Below are 18,065 nucleotides of genomic sequence, written 5' to 3' on the forward strand. Positions count from 1 at the left end.
ACTTTTTCTCTTCCCAACACTCCACATCATCTTCTCTCTCCAATTCAACACACTTTCAACAAATACCCACTCCAATGGTTTTCTCTCTCAACACCCTACCCCACCACTCACCCTACCCCACCACTTTTTATTTCATATTTTTATTTAATTTTATGTTTTTGTTTTTTTTATTTACATAAAATTACAATTATTATTTTAAATTAAATTAAATAATAAACACTTAACGAATTAATTTTTTTTAATATAGATAATAATTTATTTTATTTCCTTAACTAAAAAATGGAAGACGATAAACGAAGCACACAATAATATATTTTATTTTCTTAACTTAAAATGCAAGACAACAAACTAAGCACACAACACACAAATAACGTAATTAGTACGATACAAATCATCTTCCATCACGAAGCATTTGCAAACTTTGTCCATATGTGCTTCACTAGATCTGCTTGCAGTTCGTGATGAACGTTCGAATCACGCAACTCGGATCTAGCACGCACATGATTTGCAAAAGCGGGTAACACCTCGGTCGAGTATGGTTGCAGTGTACTAGATCCACCTTCCCCAGATTGCTCAAAATCAGTCCAACGTTGAGCAAATGTATCTCGTTCATCCTCAACAATCATATTATGTAATATGATGCATGACCTCATAATGATACCCAAATCAGCTATGTCCCACAAACGAGCTGGTTCACGGATGATTTTAAAACGAGCTTGAAGAACTCCAAATGCACGTTCGATGTCCTTCCGACATCTCTCCTGAACTTGTGCAAACAACTTATCCGGTTCACTTTGAGGAAGTCTGATCGATTTGACGAAAGTTGGATAAGAATGGTAGATACCATCAGCTAGATAGTATGCCATATTATAGGGACGTTGATTCACAATGAAACTCACAGTTGGAGCCTTTCCCTGTTCCACATCATCAAACACTGGTGATCGATCTAGAACGTTTATGTCGTTCAACGTTCCCGGACATCCAAAAAAGGCATGCCAGATCCATAGATCATGAGATGCAACTGCTTCAAGAATAACTGTAGTGGTTCCCTTATCCCCTCTAGTAAATTGACCTTCCCATGCTTTAGGACAATTTTTCCACTCCCAGTGCATGCAGTCAATACTCCCGATCATGCCTGGGAACCCCCTTTGTTCACTAACCTGTAGTATTCTTTGCAGGTCCTCTTGAGTTGGTGCTCTCAGGTACTCGTGCTCATACAATCGTATGATTCCATTACAGAATCTACGTAAACACTCCAGTGCTGTAGTACCTCCTATTTTGATGTACTCATCGACTGCATCTGCTGCCACACCATATGCTAACATTCGCATTGCTGTGGTACATTTTGCTAAGGGTGATATACCTTCTTTCTTGGCTGCATCAACTCGCTGGGTGAAGTAGTTATCACTACTTGAAAGGTCCGCAACGATTCGAAGGAAAACGTGTTTTTGCATCCGGTACCGACGACGAAACATTGAATCGTCATATGTAGGCTCATTGGCAAAGTAGTCGTCAATTAGCCTTCGGTTTGCTGCTGCATGATCTCTACGGACATACTTTCTACGAGGTGCACTATCTTCCAAATTTTGGTTTGGACCCAACCCTAATTGGTTGAGTATAAAAGCTTCTTCAAGTTGAGAATTTTGAAGGTATGTTGCAATATCAAAAGGATTTTCACAAGGATTCTCAAAAGGATCAAAAGGATCCATTTGTTGTGAAATTCGAAGTAGAAAGTAAGAGGTTTTGGATATTGGTACATAAATTGATCTATGAATCCATATATATAAGTAAATTGAATGGTGGACACTGACGGATTCAAAACAAGTTACCCACTAGAGTTAATAATCGGAAAAGGACTAGATTCGAATTGAGTGGAGCATATTCAAACCCAATAACCCATACACTAAAGCCGAACACTGCAGACTTGACACCACTGGCAAATTATTAAAGCAAACCCCACCGACTTGACACCACTGACAGATTCGAAACAAGTTACCCACTAGAGTTAATAATCGGAAAAGGACTAGATTCGAATTGAGTGGAGCATATTCAAACCCAATAACCCATACACTAAAGCCGAACACTGCAGACTTGACACCACTGGCAAATTATTAAAGCAAACCCCACCGATTTGACACCACTGACAGATTCGAAACAAGTTACCCACTAGAGTTAATAATCGGAAAAGGACTAGATTCGAATTGAGTGGAGCATATTCAAACCCAATAACCCATACACTAAAGCCGAACACTGCAGACTTGACACCACTGTCAAATTATTAAAGCAAACCGCACCGACTTGACACCACTGACAGATTCGAAACAAGTTACCCACTAGAGTTAATAATCGGAAAAGGAGTAGATTCGAATTGAGTGGACCATATTCAAACCCAATAACCCATACACTAAAGCCGAACACTGCAGACTTGACACCACTGGCAAATTATTAAAGCAAACCCCACCGACTTGACACCACTAACAGATTGGAAACAAGTTACCCACTAGAGTTAATAATCGGAAAAGGAGTAGATTCGAATTGAGTGGAACATATTCAAACACAATAACTCATACATTAAAGCCGAACATTACAGACTTGCCATCACTGACAAATTATTAAAGCAAACACAACATACTTGACGACAACACTGACAAATGGTTAAAGCAAACACCACAGACTTGACACCACTGGCGGGTTTGACCGAATACAGACAAATACTCGATTGAAATTAATTACCAAATAGGTCTTGGGCCAACTTACTCAACAGCTCTTTCTTACGGTCATCGAGATCCTCTTCAGAACTTAGCTTGAGATACAAATTGGTTTTCATCAATTGGTTAGTCTGTTCTTGCACCATTGTTAGCTTATCAATTCGTGCAATCTCTTGAGCCTTCAAATCTTTGTATTCAACCCAAACTTTCCCCTTCTCCTCAACGACAGGTTCTTTACTTTTCTTTTTATTCTTTCTTTTAGCTGCCTCCCTACCCATTGGACGAGGAATTGATCCTATAGTGGTTGAGCCACATGCATCACTGTCGTGAGATCTCTTAGATCCACTACTTGCTGAGCCACCATTTCCTCCTACTTGACTACAAAAACGTGGTAGATCACGGAGAGCGATCCATTCTTCCATCAAAGTAAATTGAACATTCTTCCCACATGCGAATAATTCCTGCGCTTTTGCCAAAACATCATTATCCGACCAACCGCTTCCTTGTTGACGCTTAGCGGCATCATAAGCGCCAATCCATTTACCCAGTATTTTGTTCATATAATTCCAACGGTTTCGACATGCAATTCCATCACGCGGAGGATCGAATGAGCAATGCTCATTACAATACTCAGCAATATCTCTCCAAAATGTTTCTCCTTTCTGGTTTTTCCCCACAACACTGCTTGTTCCACAGTTAATCCACCCACTAATTAGCACCAAATTTTGTGCAGTGTTCCATGCGGGTGCATGCGTTTTTTTGCTCTTAGGAGTGACTTCATTGACTTCATTATCAGCTGACCCGTCACCAAGATTGACTTGTGTTGAAAATTCCGGTCCATCAACACTAGGAAAATTTTCACGAACCATTGGCATATAACCACTAGACTGGGGTGTTTGAGATGGATATCTCACAGATCCATAAGATGGATGAGAGTTTGGAACAAATGATGACTGGTTCGAATATTGATTTGGATCTGGATAATAGTTTGGATTTTGAGGATGTTGGTTGGAGAATTGATGTGGGACTTGAAAATAGTTTGGATTTTGAGGACGTTGGTTGGAGAATTGATGTGGGACCTGATAATTGGTGGGATTTTGAGGACGTGGGTAAGAAAATTGATTTGGATCTTCATAGTTGTTGGGATTTTGGTTGGAAATTGGGTAGCTTGAAGAATTCTGGGTGTTGTAATGATGATTGTTGGGATCCATTTCAAAACAAATGCTAATAGAAGGATAATAAGATGGTGAGAGAGATAATAAGATGGGGAAAAACTTGGTTTTTTTTTCTGTGTCCAAATCTAACAAACCAAGTCTCTATTTATAGAGAAAAAAAAGTTATGAATTTTGGTAAAAAAAAAAATTAAAATTATTTTTTTTCAACAAGATAATTCAGTTTAAAGTTTTTAAAAAAAAAAAATCCGGTCCGCCAATGGGACGCTGCCACGCGTCCCATCCTATCCTCTCTGTCCTCTCTCTCCTCTCCAACTGACACGACACGCGCCTTGTCGGCGCGTGTCGTGCACGCGCCCAACGTGCTCCAATCCGGAGCTGCCACGTGGCTCCGGATGGCTCTCTCAACAATGTTGAAACCATTCAACATTTTCCCTCCTTCAACAATATTCAACAGACCATTGTAAGTATTAAACAAGTTTCAACAACATTAAACAAGAGAAAAAACAGACCATTATATTGTAAGTGGTCTCATGTTCATCTTGTCTCTTCTCTTTTTCTTTCCTAAATCAACCTTATCTTATTATTGGCAGAATAATTAAGGGAGCACTATTCCATAAACACATCAACAATGCCAAGGGAGATCGATGCTCTTCTGAGCCTGTAGTGTCTTGTCACTGCTTTTGATTTCTTCTCTTCACTCTTACGTGGAATCTTCATATCGACAGAGGCTTCTCTCTCTCTCTCTCTCACTTCATTCACTCCCTCCTCCTGCGTGTTCTGAACGAATAGGCTTTACAGCTCTTTTGGTCATAATAAGAGCACTTTAAAACCTCCATTGGACTATAACAAACACAGAAACCTGCTAGCTGCACAATCCTCCATTATCTCTCCCTTTCTTTCCTCTTTCATACCAACCAAAAAGAAAAAGCAAGATCTCACTCAGAAATATAGCTCCTTCTTCCCATTCCACTTCTGCTATACCTTCCAAACTCCTCATCAACTCAACTCACCTATTCAAATTCTTTTCTTTTAATTTCTTTTTTTATTTATAAAATATATTCTTCCAATTATGGACTTTGGAGGGAACATGTTCTGTCTTAACGGTAACAGTAACGGTTTTGCTTGGGGGGACAATTCATGGGAAACCGCCACTACTTGCAACAACAGTTCAAGGCTATTCCACAACACTGGGGAGAGCTCCACCGTTAACCTCCATCAAGCTGACGGTGGTTTACGGCAGCAGCAGTTTCCCTACGGCGGAGATGGGTCCCACTCCCATGTGTACGCGGACCCGCATCTCACTTGCTTGAAGCTTGGGAAGAGGCAATACTTTGAGGATGCGAGTGGTGGTGGTGGAGATAAGAGGGGCAGAGGGTGCAACGGTGGTGGTGGGGTGAAGGCGGCGGCGAGGTGTCAGGTGGAGGGGTGCCACGTGGCGCTGGTGAACGCGAAGGAGTACCACAGGAGGCACAAGGTTTGTGAGATACATTCCAAGGCACCAAAAGTTGTGGTGATGGGGATGGAGCAGAGGTTCTGTCAGCAGTGTAGCAGGTTATCATTCTATCTAATATCTCTCTATTCATAATCAAATTAGTCACTGAGTGAATAATTAAAGTCTTGTTAGAAGTCAAGTTTTCATGAATAATTTTCCCCGGTGAGATTAATATTCACATGAATTATGTGCTGAGACATGTGACAAGTGAATATTAGATTTTGTGTTTGGGTTGAAAATTTAAATTAAGTTTTACCATAAATTTACTGTGTAAATTATCCACGAGTTGTGGTGTGGTGATTGTTCACCTCGTTCAGCATGAGGTAAGGGGTTTGGTATTACAATGAAGTACTTTTAGTCGTTAGTCGTTTACTGTTTAGAGCGAGCACTAGGGCTGTCCACCGGTCGGGTTCGGTCGGTTTCGGGCCCAAAAAGCTCCACCGACCGAACCCGCATGTCACAAAACTTGGCCCATAACCGACCGTGACATCTTTCGGTTTGGGTCGGTTTCGGGTTTCTCGGGTAATGGGCGGGTCGGGCGGGTTGGGTCGGTTTCGCAGAGATCAAGTAGATGAAAAATTTCAATTTGAGCAATTTCAGATCAGATCCAGATTCCAGAGATACTACCAAGTATCAACTTACCAAGAAGTCAAGAATGTTTTCCATTGCTTTTCTCATGCGAAAGAGCATGTTCACTTCATCCTTGCGATTTCACATCAGAATCGATTGATGAAGATGAACAGGCTATTTCGGATCAGAGAAGCATGGAGCCACGGAGGATGAACCGATTTCAGAGGCTTAGGGTTTGAGTCTTTGAGATGCGTGAGACTGTGAGGGAAGAAGGCAAGAAGCTCATGCAGATGCTGTTGCACTGTGGAGTGTGGTGGTGGAGTGGCTAGACCGCTAGGGTTTGAGATGTGTGAGGGTGCAGAGGATGGCGGCGCAGAGGATAAGGAGAAGGGTGGTGGCGGCTAGGGTTTGGAGTTTGGAGAGAAGAAGAAGGGGAGAAGGGTGGTGGTGGCGGGTTTGAGAGGTAGGGTTTCTGGGTTTGAGAGAAGAAGAAGAAGAGGAGAAGGGTGGTGGCGGCGGCGGGTTTGAGAGAAGAAGAAGAAGAGGAGAAGGGTGGTGGTGGCGACTGGCGACGGCGGCGGGTTTGAGAATTGAGAGAAGAAGAAGAAGAGGAAGAAGTGAAGAGAAAGAGAGAGGAGCCGGATTATTAGGTTTAGTTTGGGTTGGGTTTGGGCCGGGTGAATTTTTTTTTTATAGGTTTAGTTTGGGTTGGGTTTGGGCCGGGTGAAATTTTTTTTTTATATTGGGTTCGGTCGGTTCGGTCGGACCAGGCTCCAAACCGTAACCGACCGAACCAACCCAAATGGAGCCGGTTTTTCTCCATTACTCAACCCGCCACCCGACCCGACCGAACCGAGAAGGCCTTTTTTGGTAGCGGGCCGGTCGGTTTCGGTCGGGCCCAAAAAAGTTGGACAGGCCTAGCGAGCACCTCCGACAAAATGATTAGTGACAGCTATCGAATATAAGTTTAACAAATATCATCTAATTAAGATGAAGTTTGAAAATATGTAACATCTTATATTGTAAGATAATTGTGAAATCAAATTTAGGTGTAAGTTTATTTTGTTCTTTCCACTTTTGACCTCTATAATAGAGAGATAGACAGAGACTATATATTGTTATGGTTTTGGTCATTAACTTATGATATAGGGTTAGTTCATTATTTAGTTAATTGAGATAACTAGCTAACAAGAAAATGTGTTGGTGGGGATTGGATATTTTAGGTTTCACGTGGTGTCAGAATTTGATGATTCAAAGAGGAGTTGTAGGAGGAGACTGGCAGGTCACAATGAGCGAAGAAGAAAGAGCTCACATGATTCTGTTGCAAGGAATTCTCCACAAGGTAAACTGTGTTGGTTATTCTTGAACTTGCAACTAATTCATAAAATACTGAAGTTTTAAATGTTAGTTGTTAGTAAATTAGTACAAATTATCCTTTCTCAATGTTCGAACCCTGACCCTTCCTTCACCGACAATTACCCTTAACTCAACCATGTGAGTTACCAATTCCACCCCATTGATTTTTTATTATGATGTTTGATCAGTACTTAATTGCAGTTTGTCTTATTATTATATATAGTCTTATTTTAAACTAAAACATTCGCCAACATGGATAAAGAAAAACCGTTTCACATAAAGAAGAGCATATTGTAAATAAATATAATGACAATTATATTTTATAACAGTTTTGTCTATGATGGACAAAAAAAAATCCGGTTCACAAGTTAAATGACTTCTGTATAAATTTCTTCAGCATGAGAAAACATGAGGGAATTTCACATAAGAGGATCTCCCCCTATAAGGAACATATTGTAAATAGCTTGTACTAAATGTTAGTAGTAAAAACATGGTTTATGGGTAAATTAGTTTTTAACATGATAAACTAAAGAAATGTCATTTTATAACAAGTAAAATCATGTAGTTCATGGGTAAATTAGTTTATACATCTCTCACTTCTCTCTGTTATTTCTCTCACAAGGTCTTGGTGTATTTGAGTGATCAAAAGTTATTTTCCTTCCAAACAACCACAATATCATCAACATATGTGATTAACACAATAATGGATGGTGATTGATGTTTCATTAATATGGAATAATCTTCTTTAGCTTGTTGATAAAAAATGGAAATGAGCAAATAAGAGAATTATTCATACCACTATCCACTAGCTTGTTTCAGCCTATAAAGAGACTTTTGAATCTTGCAAGCTTGAGTTTTTGGATTGCCAACCAGATCTTGAGGAATAGACATGTAAACATCTTCCTTCAATTCACCATGGAAGAACGCAGTGTTCACATCAAGTTGGTGAATATGCCACTGATAAACAAAAGCTAGTGCTAAAGTTAATCAAATTGAAGCGGAGAAAAAGTAACGAAGTAGTCTACTCCTTTGATTTGGGTATAACCTTTAGCATCCAATCGAGCCTTGTAGCATTCCATAGAACCATTAACCTTTGTTTTGATTTTGTAATCCCACTTACTCCCAATAGGTATGATTCCATTCGGTAAATCAATAATATTCCATGTAGTATTCCCTTGTGAAGCTTCTAACTCAACTTTTATAGCATCCACCGACATAGATGTTGACATGCTTCTGCATTTGAGATTGGTTCAAACATAGAGGAAATATATCAAGAGAAAGCCTAGTGTGAAGGAGACAAAGACTCATAGGATATGAATGTAGAAATAGGATAAGGTGTTGTGTGATGAGTGGAGGAATTACAATAATAATCTGCTACATGTTTGGGAGTATGTTATGTGCTGGTGGATATTCTTGTTTGAGGTGCAGAAGATGGAATATGGGTATTGGGAAGTATTGATGTGTAGGGGTGACAAGAAAGTCGTGTGAAATCTGTGGTCTGGGGAAGTGGTGGTACTAGTAGTATTATGTTCTAAGTATTGTCAGGGTTGAGTTTGTACTCTAGTGGAACATCAGAAGCCATGTGACCTCGTGCTCTTTATGTCTAAACTTGAGTCTCGTCACTTAGTTTTAGTTCATAGTCTTTTGTTTTTCATTAAGCTCATTCTCTTATTTTTAGACTTATTTTTGGGATCATGGGTCGTTAAGTCATTTCGATTCTGATACTACTTGTTGGACTTGGAAGCATGAGACCAAAGTATTCTTGTAGGATGAGGTGAGTGTATTAGGGTGTTTTTGGTTCAACTAAGAGGAGAGGAGGGGAGGGAAGGGGAAGGGGAAGGGAGATTTTGTATCTTATCATATTTGCTTAAGAGGAGGGGAGGGGAAGGATTTTAAAACAACTTTATTTTTGTTACCCTTACTTATCTTGAGAACCTAAATTTGAGGAAGGCAATTTCTGTCTAACAAAATATTTTCCTTTCAAACCTCCGCACTTCTGGAGAGAGACGAATTGAGTTAGGAGGGGGTTTGGCCCCCTACATTCCCCTCCCCACCCCTCCTAAAAATTGAACCAAATAAGATAAGTTTAAAAGAACCTCTCACCACCCCTTCAGGCAAATATTATGTGGATCCAAATCCTATGTCGCCATTTAGTGTCCCCTTATGGTTGGTCATAATTCATCTACTGTGCATGTAATTCGAAGATACATTTTTTCAATTCCATAACTAATAAATTGTGTAAATGGAAGAGCCATACATAATTTAAAAGGTCTTCGTTAGAACATATGTTATATTTGCATTCAAAGGTCAACTACATATTTTGCAAGGTTGCATTTGCAGTCTTATTATTGATGTGTTCTTCCTGCATTTTAACCTTCCTGCATATTTCATTTTTATCTAGCAGTAAAACAATTACAAGTGATGTTGTGTGTATGTGTGTGTATTCAAAAATAAATAAATAGTACTTAGAATTAAATTGACAAAAGTAATCTCAGCATGCAATTTTCTTGTTCATAGACAATATGCTGATAACTGATCTTCCGTACTTATTATCAGGAGAATGTGCTCTCTCTCTTCTGTCAACTAAGAGAGATTCTTGGCTTTCCCCTGCTGATCTCCCCACAAGATGCAGTGCTGCATTACGTGAATTGATCGCTGAAAACCGGGCAGCCAGCATGGCTAGGCAGTTTGTTTCAGACAGGGACTGGAATCTGCACCATCATGCAGTGGAAGACTTCAGGGAAATCCAACCTGAGTCCAATTATTTCCCACACCAGATGTTTCCTCAAACACAGTAATGGAGGTGCTTGGCCTAAAGTTTAGGGGAACAATAATGCATAAAGGGAGGTCTCTTTTCTAAAGTTTTCAATTCTTTATTTTGCTAAGAAATAGCAATGTTGAACTTTTTTCTAGGGCCATGATGCTAGCTAGACTAGTTAGGGTAATAAATTGTAGGATTGTATTTGCTTCTCTAATCATTGCTAAATATTTGCAAGGTTATATTTTTAATAAATTGAGTTTGCTTATATGTTTTGCATTATAGCTCACTCAGAATTTATGGAGGAGAATGCAGAATTAGCTTTTGCTTTTGAACTTCACATGGAACAAAAACATACAGCGTGAATCTTGTTTCTAGCTTGTTTAATGTTCAAGAAAAACATATTTTAGGGGTTATTTGTTATGGGAATGGTTTTTCTTGGTTCTTTGGTTTAGTGTATTGTTGGTGCCGGGACCCAAAAATAGAGAAATTCGACTAACTGTGTCGGTTGTTAATTAGCTTATTTGGATTGTTTGAATATGACACCTGATTTTAGTCAGCTGAGTTACAAGGTGCTAATTGGGTCAGCTGTTAGTTGATGGATCAACTGATAATCAGTTGCTAGCTGTCAATTAGTCGTTAGCCAATGCATTGTCTCTCAATCAGTCGTTAGCCATGGATCAGCTATCAACTAGTCCCTAGCCGATGGATTGACTGCTAATTAGTTAATTTCGACAATCCAAATTAGGCAGCAAATTTTGGCTTGTTGGGTCATCACTTAGTTGATGAACAACTCTTAGGCGTTTGATCGACTGCTAATCATCCAGTTCTAGACTTTTGAATTGGTAAGCTGGTTTGGGCCTTGCAATGTGAAGGGTTGTTAGGCTAAATTCATTACTTGAGTAAATTTCTAGATAAATCAGGTGCTAAAAGAGATCATGCAGATTGATAATAGCAAATCTCTACTTTTGAGAAAGGAATATTTTGCATACATATTGAGGGTTTTGCTATAACTAATTAAACTTTAAGTGATATTTTCATTCAAAACTTGAAGAGAAAGTCATAATGAATCTACTTGTCACAAATATAAAAGCTTTATGCATATGTCAAATTGAGGTAGTGGAGTCAACCGATCAACTTGGAAAGAGGAACTCTCTAATTGGTGCAACAGTTTTTTAAGGATATGATAAGATGTCATAATCTTAAATGTTCGTATACTTGCTTAGCACCTAGAGAACATGTTAACCTTCATTAAAGGCAAATAATTGTTGTAATCTAGTGTGATTTGCCTTTATAAATAGTCGGGACTCGTTTGTAAACACAATCAAACAATCAATTCAACTTCAAATTTCTTGTATTTTCTCTACTCATTTACTTTTCTGCCTTTATATTTCAACACTTTATTTATTTTCAATCATTTATTTATTTTTCATGTTTTACTTTCAACTTTTTGAAGTCTTTATTTATCCATTTCAGTTAGGCCTTAGTTTCGACTAGTTACCTTATCAACAACCTCTCAAGTGCAACCACTAAGTTTTTTGGACTGTTGTAGGAAGCTGCATTGAGGTACACACTCTCTTCCTCGAGTAATCGCTGGTTTGTGAATCGCTACGTTGGTTTCTCAGTTGACTCACACGACTACCATAAACCTAAAATCTACTTGAAGCAAGAGTTGGTTTCGAACTTTCTTGTCTTTGACGGAAGTCGCCACCCATTCGAGAAATGGCCACATGTCTTTTCTAACAAATGTCTTTCCCGGGATTCGAATTGTACTCATTCTCACAACAATATGTCTAACTCGCTTACTAGTAGATCAACGTACACATACACATACACGTGCACCGCACGTGGTTATTTTGTGCTTGAGATTTTTAGTTTCAGTTCTCAACCGCCAATTTGTTTCAAGTAACGCCAATGGAACTCAATCACCACCACATGCTCCGATGGCCACCACCTCCACCCTCTTTCTCCTCCCCAAACCCTTCACCTCTCAAAACCCTAACAACAAATCTCGCTACCCTCACCCGCGTTTCACCTGCTGCTCCGTCACAGCCCAATCCCTCCCCGCCAAGGACCACCTCCTCACCCTCATCTCCGACCAGGAACGCGGCATCAAGACCCAGACCGACCCGGCCAGGCGAGCCTCCATCGTGGAGGCGATCGACGCCTTGGCCGCTGTCGGCGCCGGCTCCGTCACCACCGGCGACTCGCTGTCAGCCACGTGGCGGCTGCTGTGGACCACCGAGAAGGAGCAGTTATTCATTGTTGAGAAGGCTCACTGGTTCGGAACCCGTGCCGGTGATGTGTTGCAGGTCATAGATGTTCCGGGAAGAACCCTCAACAACGTGATCACGTTTCCTCCGGATGGAGTTTTCTTCGTTCGGTCGAGTATTGAGATTGCGTCGTCGCAGAGAGTTAATTTCAGGTGAATGATTGATAATTGATTTTGATTTTGGTGTGAATGTGATTCTATTTCTATCAGTTGTTGTTATCTGATTTTGATATTTTCTGCATTTTGAATTGTTGTATTGTTCAAGGGTTTTGGTAGTTGTAAGTTATAACTAAGGTAGATGGTTAGATCTTGCATGTTTCGAGCGAAGTGCGAGATGAGTAGAAAGAAAAGAACATTTTGTCATAATGAGTCAGCATGCTTATGAATTCTTGTTTGGATTAGTTGTAGTAACTACCCGAGTCTAGGTAAATTTTGATATAATTCTAGTTTATTTTTCTTCGCTTTGGAGCATTAATCAAGTTTGAAATTGTTGGAGATGTAATTTGAGACCATTTAAATGTCACTATTTATGTGTTGTCGCGCATAAGCTTTAGGGGGAGTTTATGTTTGCTGGGGTATTACTATTAGAGATACCATCCTCTGTGACTTTTCTGTGGTTATTCCGCTGTTGAGTTTCGTAAATTTTGGAAGTCTTGTGTTTGGTAAACTCACCCATCCTTAGTTTTCAATGACGGTCTTCACCTATTGTGTTGGCTGTGACTGATTCCTACCACTGAAACCATGGACTTGCATGACTGCGTGCTAGAGATAGTATAAAACCATTTATTTGCCTTTACCTAAGAGCTTAGTATTTTGGGGAAGGTGGTCCTTGTCATTGATGTAAAATGGCATCATACAAGCTTCTCTATGTGTGAAACTTTATCTACTTGTTGTTAGTGAACCGAAACTATATTTATAGAGTTTAAAACAAGACATATTTCTATTAACTATGAAGACTGATATTGGTTGTTTTAGATTTACTAGTGCAGTGTTACGTGGGAAGAACTGGGGAATACCATTGCCACCATTTGGACAGGGTTGGTAAGTACATAATTTTACCATGTAGTTGAAGTAAAATTCAGTTTAATTATTTAGGATGTTTCTGTTATATATTCCTATGTGGTACATTACATGCTGGCCTATTATTTGAGTGCTTGGTAGGGATGAAACTAAATTGAAGACTCGGAAATGTAGACCAAAATGATTATTAGTGTTAGAATTTAGGTTAAATTACTTCATAGGTTCCTATAGTTCTATAAAAACAAAATTAATTTATTTCCTAGTTTAAGTTTTTTTTTTTTTTAAATACTCCTCATTGGAATTTTTTGTTACTATTTAGAAAGTTTCTCTTATTTAGGGAGAATACCATTATTCAAGATTTATATATGTATTCTGATTTTTCTCCTATTCTTAGTTTCCTTATTTTTGTAGTTTCACATTATCAGTGATTGTAAACCTTGTACATATATGATTAATTTCTCAGAGATTATTCTCAAGCAATTCAATAAACTATTTGCACATCTCCTGATACCAAAGCTAACATTCTGGGCCTGAACAGATACCCTGACCCTAGACAGAACCCTAATTTTGTCAGATATGTTCTTAGTTGAGCCACCAAATCATGGCCAGTCTCATTCAGCATCTCTGATCGGTCACTCATGCAGCTGCGATCTTGTCGAAATTGCTACAGCCTCTATTCAAAGTGGAGAACTATGTCTAGATAGTATGGTGCCTCAAAATGAGTAGGACTTCACTCTTCCAGAATTGAGAAAAATAAAGAATTGATAGAAAAATGATTTTTTTATCATCGAACCGCCTGAAGACATCTCCTCTCATGATGTTCACTATATTTGACTTCTGAGTTTCTTAGTCTTCTTCTTCATCAAATATTTTTTCATCACAGTTAGTCAAGGCTTCAGCAGATGGTTCCATGTCTTGCAAAGTTGGAATCTTCCTGTTATGTCCTGTCAACTTAGGAAGCATGCTGATACTTCCTTTTTTAAGTGAAGTTCAGACTAAGTCCTCTTTTGTTGTCATTTATTTTGATGTATGAGGTCCAAGTCATGTTTGTGCTCCGTCAGGTCTGGGGTATTTTGTCAATGGATGATTATTCTCAGTATACTTGGTTATTCTTATTGAAAGAACGCTATGAATTATTTAGCATATTCAAATCTTTCTATACTGAAATTCAAAATCAATTAAGATTTTAATTAGTAACAATGCAGATGAGTATTTCTGACATGACTTCTCTCATCATTTATGTCTTCTCATGAAGTCATTTATCATCAACATGCATATATCCCAACAAAATGGTTTAGCTGAAAGAAAAAGTCATCATCTTATTGAGACTACTCGTACTTTGCTGTTGCAAGTAAACATTTCCTTTGTTGTGAGTGCGGTGAGACAAGTTGATAGAACTGGACCATGATTAATCTACTGAATTTCTTCCCACAGCACCAAGATCGGAGCTCTGGTACCAGTTGATAGAACTAGACCAGAAAATAGACAAGAAACAGAGTAGAAAAGAGAGAAAATTATCTTATTATTACAAGAACAGAAGTTGTGAATACACTTCTGATCAGAAACTCTCCCTACAACTGAATGAGCAACTTCAGAATGACCCTACTAACTGCCCTCCATTCCTGTTATAGGAATGCTAATCAACTAACTTATGAAACAACCTAACTAACTTAGATAACAACCTAACTGACTGAAGTAACAGCCTAGCTAACTGGCTATTTATCTTGGCCCATTTAATTTTAAATATAAAAGATATTTTACTGTTTGACTTAAAAATATTTATCAATATCAGTGTCAAAAGTGTCTAGCCACCAAGAGGTTGTCAACTTGAAGTATCCAAGTTGAAGAGATTTTTTTTTTGCTCAAACACCGCAATCTCCAACACATGTCATACGAGTGCCGTCTGGGTGTCGGTGTCCGACATCGAGGAACTTCTTATAACACAGGTTTCCCTGACAACTACATAGGCCCTGGCCCAATCTCACTTGGTTTTTGTATTTCTTGTATGATATACCTTATGAATAGGTGGTCTACTTCTATCAACTTATTTTGGTATAAGTTGGATAGATATATTATTTTATGCTTTGTTGAAAATATTGGGGCAAAAATTTTCATAATAGAGGCATCAGCACAAGAAAATAAGAAGGAAAACTAAAAGTAAGGACATGCAAGGAAAATAAATGGTTGCATATCCTCTTGAAGTTTCCATGAGGGCTTAGTATCTTTAGAATGAGAAGAAAGTTTTGTGGAAGAAGTTGGTGCAACCGGTTTGAGGTTTTGTTTTGCCAAATTTATGCATTCCAGTTATCTATGTGATCAAAGCCTTGTTTATCTATAAAGCGATATGCCATCATGTCTGTTCCCAGCAGCTGACCTGCCCTCGTGTGTTGTTTTTTTGTCACTAGCTTCGTAGTTTTACTTTTAAGCCTTTCACTACCTTAGTTGGGATGGCTATACTCGGAAGACACTGATGTCAGCTTGAAGATAGTGATTCATGTGCATACTAAGCGTTCTTCCATATAAATAATCTTGCTACTTTGATAAACATAAGTTTTATTATATTTTGTAGTCCAGAAAAATTATGATCTACCATCTTAGCATTGTGGTTTTATTAGTCTGATTTAAATCTTGATTTATCTTGTCAAGACTTGGGGGGCAAAAATGTACGAGCAAGGTCGTAAATGGTCTTTTCTCGTTCTATTTTTTTGATATTGTAAGGTGCATCTTGTTTTTGCAGGTTTGATACTGTGTACCTCGATGATGACCTTCGAGTTGTAAAGGATATCAGGGGAGACTATTTAGTTGTTGACAGAGCTTCCTACAGCTGGAAAGAGTGATTGGAACCTTCACTGTAATTGTGTTCATATTTTCATAATTAATAAAATATTTTAACTTAACTGCCTGTATATTTTCAATTCTATCTCTGTACTTCTCTTTAATTTCTGTCAATGTATTGTACATCGCTTTATAACACTTCCGATGTGGGACTCCCATACCTGACAATTAATCCCTAGTCCTAACATATCATCTCTGGTTAAGCTAATTTATCATCTTTATTTTCTGTTGCAGTTGAAGTAGGACCAGTTACTCTACAATACTTTTGTTCAAATATCCTCATTTGTTACTTGCATTGTTGTCTGTTTACTGAATCTTCATATGCCAAAGAAGATTCTGTGTTACTTGCACTTTGCTCCATTATCTGTTCCTACAGATGGCTGCCGACCTTGCAATCAATGTCCTTACTGTCCTGGTTAATTACTAGAGAAAGTCAAACCAGGGGCTCATTATCATAAACCATTCTAGATTTTAAACACACATGGTAAGAAATTTATATATGCTGTTTGTTTCCTTTGAGGAAAGAGAAAACAGATTATAGTTTCTTCAGCTTTTTTGACAGAACTCCCAAAAGGGGAGGGATTACTAGTACTCATAAGAATAATGTAAAAGTTTTCTCAAGTCTCAACCAATATTGAATTTTAACATTGTCTATTTGAATCTTGTGATCTTGGTTCGTCTTGGTTGTTCTTTGAGGATCTGCCAAATTTCAATTGAATGAACCATCATTGCATCTACATTTTCTAATTTTCTGCAGATTTTGTTTTTTTTTTTCTCCTTCTAAGCATGAGCACTATATATTAATGGTTACTGCTTTTATTCCTTTCTGATAACAAAGGAAACATATGCTTGTATTCTATGTTGGTGTTCTTTTATCTCTGTGCACTTGTATTGTACATATAGATTATTAAATAGTTAACATTTTCTTTGACCTGATTTATAAATCATATTGTTTATTGTGAAATTCCAATTGGACTATTGGAGAATGCTACCCTTGGTTAGTTGACAAGTGCAAAACCCCTCCCCCAAAAGCAAAGACTAAGTTGAAAGCAATTTTAATTTGTAGTCTAGAGAAAGTTTCATTATTTATTAAAAAAAAATCGAAATATAAAACTAAAACCACCCGAAAGCCCTAACGGTGCCTCTGTTCGTTGCAATAAATTACTTCTTAGCATAAGAAAAATAGTTCCATTAAAATCAGTAAATTACACCCAAAATTTCATGATTTTGTTTGTAATTCTAAAATTTAAAATAATCAGAAATAAAATAAGAAAGTTTGTTAGATAACAACGAACTTAACGTCCACTATTTTTCATATTCTTATATTCTATTTCTAAATTTTATTGAATTATGGTTGTTGGGTTTACATCTAGTTGTTTATTTACGGAGGAGATTGCGCTCAAGACAAATAGCGTCAAATGATTCAAATCTTAAAAACACATTCACTTTATGAAAATATGAAGAAAAGAGAAAAATTAAAGATAAGATAAGTGATGTGATGAAAAAAGAAGAGAGAGATAGAAAGATAAAAGTAGTTGAAATGGGTTGGAAAATAGAATGTGGTGTGAATACGATTGTTTATATTGGCACTAGGGAAGTGTTTGTGGAAAGTACAGCTTAGGCCTATCTGAGGATCTTGCAGATTATATTGTAATCTTTGATTTGATTTATTGGCTGATTAAGAACAAAATTATGGTAGTTGACGAATTCAAATTTGAGGTTAGGACTCAGGGTGACGTTTGAAATCTAGTTCTGTCCCCCACCACAGCAAGATAAAGGGGACACAACTGCATCAGGAAAGGGGAAAAATGGGTGTGCTGCTAACAAAGATTAGCACACCCAACTAAGCTTTGGATTATGTTCTGATTATGCACTAATA

General features: G+C 38.1%; 3 protein-coding genes across 3 annotated transcripts; 2 read left to right on the forward strand and 1 right to left on the reverse strand.

Moving 5' to 3' along the window:
* Positions 1-229: 229 nt before the first annotated feature.
* LOC130729483 (uncharacterized) lies at positions 230-4,295 on the reverse strand. The gene is made up of 3 exons (XM_057581256.1): positions 3,109-4,295; positions 993-1,036; positions 230-914 (listed from the first exon to the last, which is right to left on the reverse strand). The coding sequence occupies exons 1-3, from the start codon at positions 3,917-3,919 to the stop codon at positions 402-404; spliced, it is 1,368 nt and encodes a 455-aa protein (XP_057437239.1). The 5' UTR covers positions 3,920-4,295; the 3' UTR covers positions 230-401.
* Positions 4,296-4,576: 281 nt separating this feature from the next.
* LOC130729484 (squamosa promoter-binding-like protein 7) lies at positions 4,577-10,319 on the forward strand. Its single transcript, XM_057581257.1, has 3 exons — positions 4,577-5,434; positions 7,169-7,287; positions 9,858-10,319. Exons 1-3 carry the CDS (start codon positions 4,953-4,955, stop codon positions 10,097-10,099), a joined length of 843 nt encoding a protein of 280 aa, XP_057437240.1. The 5' UTR covers positions 4,577-4,952; the 3' UTR covers positions 10,100-10,319.
* Positions 10,320-11,949: 1,630 nt separating this feature from the next.
* LOC130729485 (probable plastid-lipid-associated protein 11, chloroplastic) lies at positions 11,950-16,248 on the forward strand. Its single transcript, XM_057581258.1, has 3 exons — positions 11,950-12,484; positions 13,307-13,372; positions 16,089-16,248. Exons 1-3 carry the CDS (start codon positions 12,003-12,005, stop codon positions 16,186-16,188), a joined length of 648 nt encoding a protein of 215 aa, XP_057437241.1. The 5' UTR covers positions 11,950-12,002; the 3' UTR covers positions 16,189-16,248.
* The last annotated feature ends 1,817 nt before the right edge of the window (positions 16,249-18,065 follow it).

The sequence above is a fragment of the Lotus japonicus genome, chromosome 1, assembly GCF_012489685.1.
Source record: "Lotus japonicus ecotype B-129 chromosome 1, LjGifu_v1.2".
Classification (NCBI taxonomy): domain Eukaryota; kingdom Viridiplantae; phylum Streptophyta; class Magnoliopsida; order Fabales; family Fabaceae; genus Lotus; species Lotus japonicus.

Excerpts from the sequence above, each read along its gene's own strand:
- LOC130729483 (XM_057581256.1), bottom strand. The coding sequence starts at position 3,919 with ATGGATCCCAACAATCATCATTACAACACCCAGAATTCTTCAAGCTAC. Across the intron at positions 1,037-3,108 it reads GGAAGAATGGATCGCTCTCC|TTATTCTTGAAGCAGTTGCA; the intron begins GTGATCTACCAC and ends GAACCACTACAG. Across the intron at positions 915-992 it reads ATGATCTATGGATCTGGCAT|GGAAAGGCTCCAACTGTGAG; the intron begins GCCTTTTTTGGA and ends GATGTGGAACAG.
- LOC130729484 (XM_057581257.1), top strand. The coding sequence starts at position 4,953 with ATGGACTTTGGAGGGAACATGTTCTGTCTTAACGGTAACAGTAACGGT. Across the intron at positions 5,435-7,168 it reads TTCTGTCAGCAGTGTAGCAG|GTTTCACGTGGTGTCAGAAT; the intron begins GTTATCATTCTA and ends TGGATATTTTAG. Across the intron at positions 7,288-9,857 it reads TGCAAGGAATTCTCCACAAG|GAGAATGTGCTCTCTCTCTT; the intron begins GTAAACTGTGTT and ends ACTTATTATCAG.
- LOC130729485 (XM_057581258.1), top strand. The coding sequence starts at position 12,003 with ATGGCCACCACCTCCACCCTCTTTCTCCTCCCCAAACCCTTCACCTCT. Across the intron at positions 12,485-13,306 it reads TCGCAGAGAGTTAATTTCAG|ATTTACTAGTGCAGTGTTAC; the intron begins GTGAATGATTGA and ends TGGTTGTTTTAG. Across the intron at positions 13,373-16,088 it reads CCACCATTTGGACAGGGTTG|GTTTGATACTGTGTACCTCG; the intron begins GTAAGTACATAA and ends TTGTTTTTGCAG.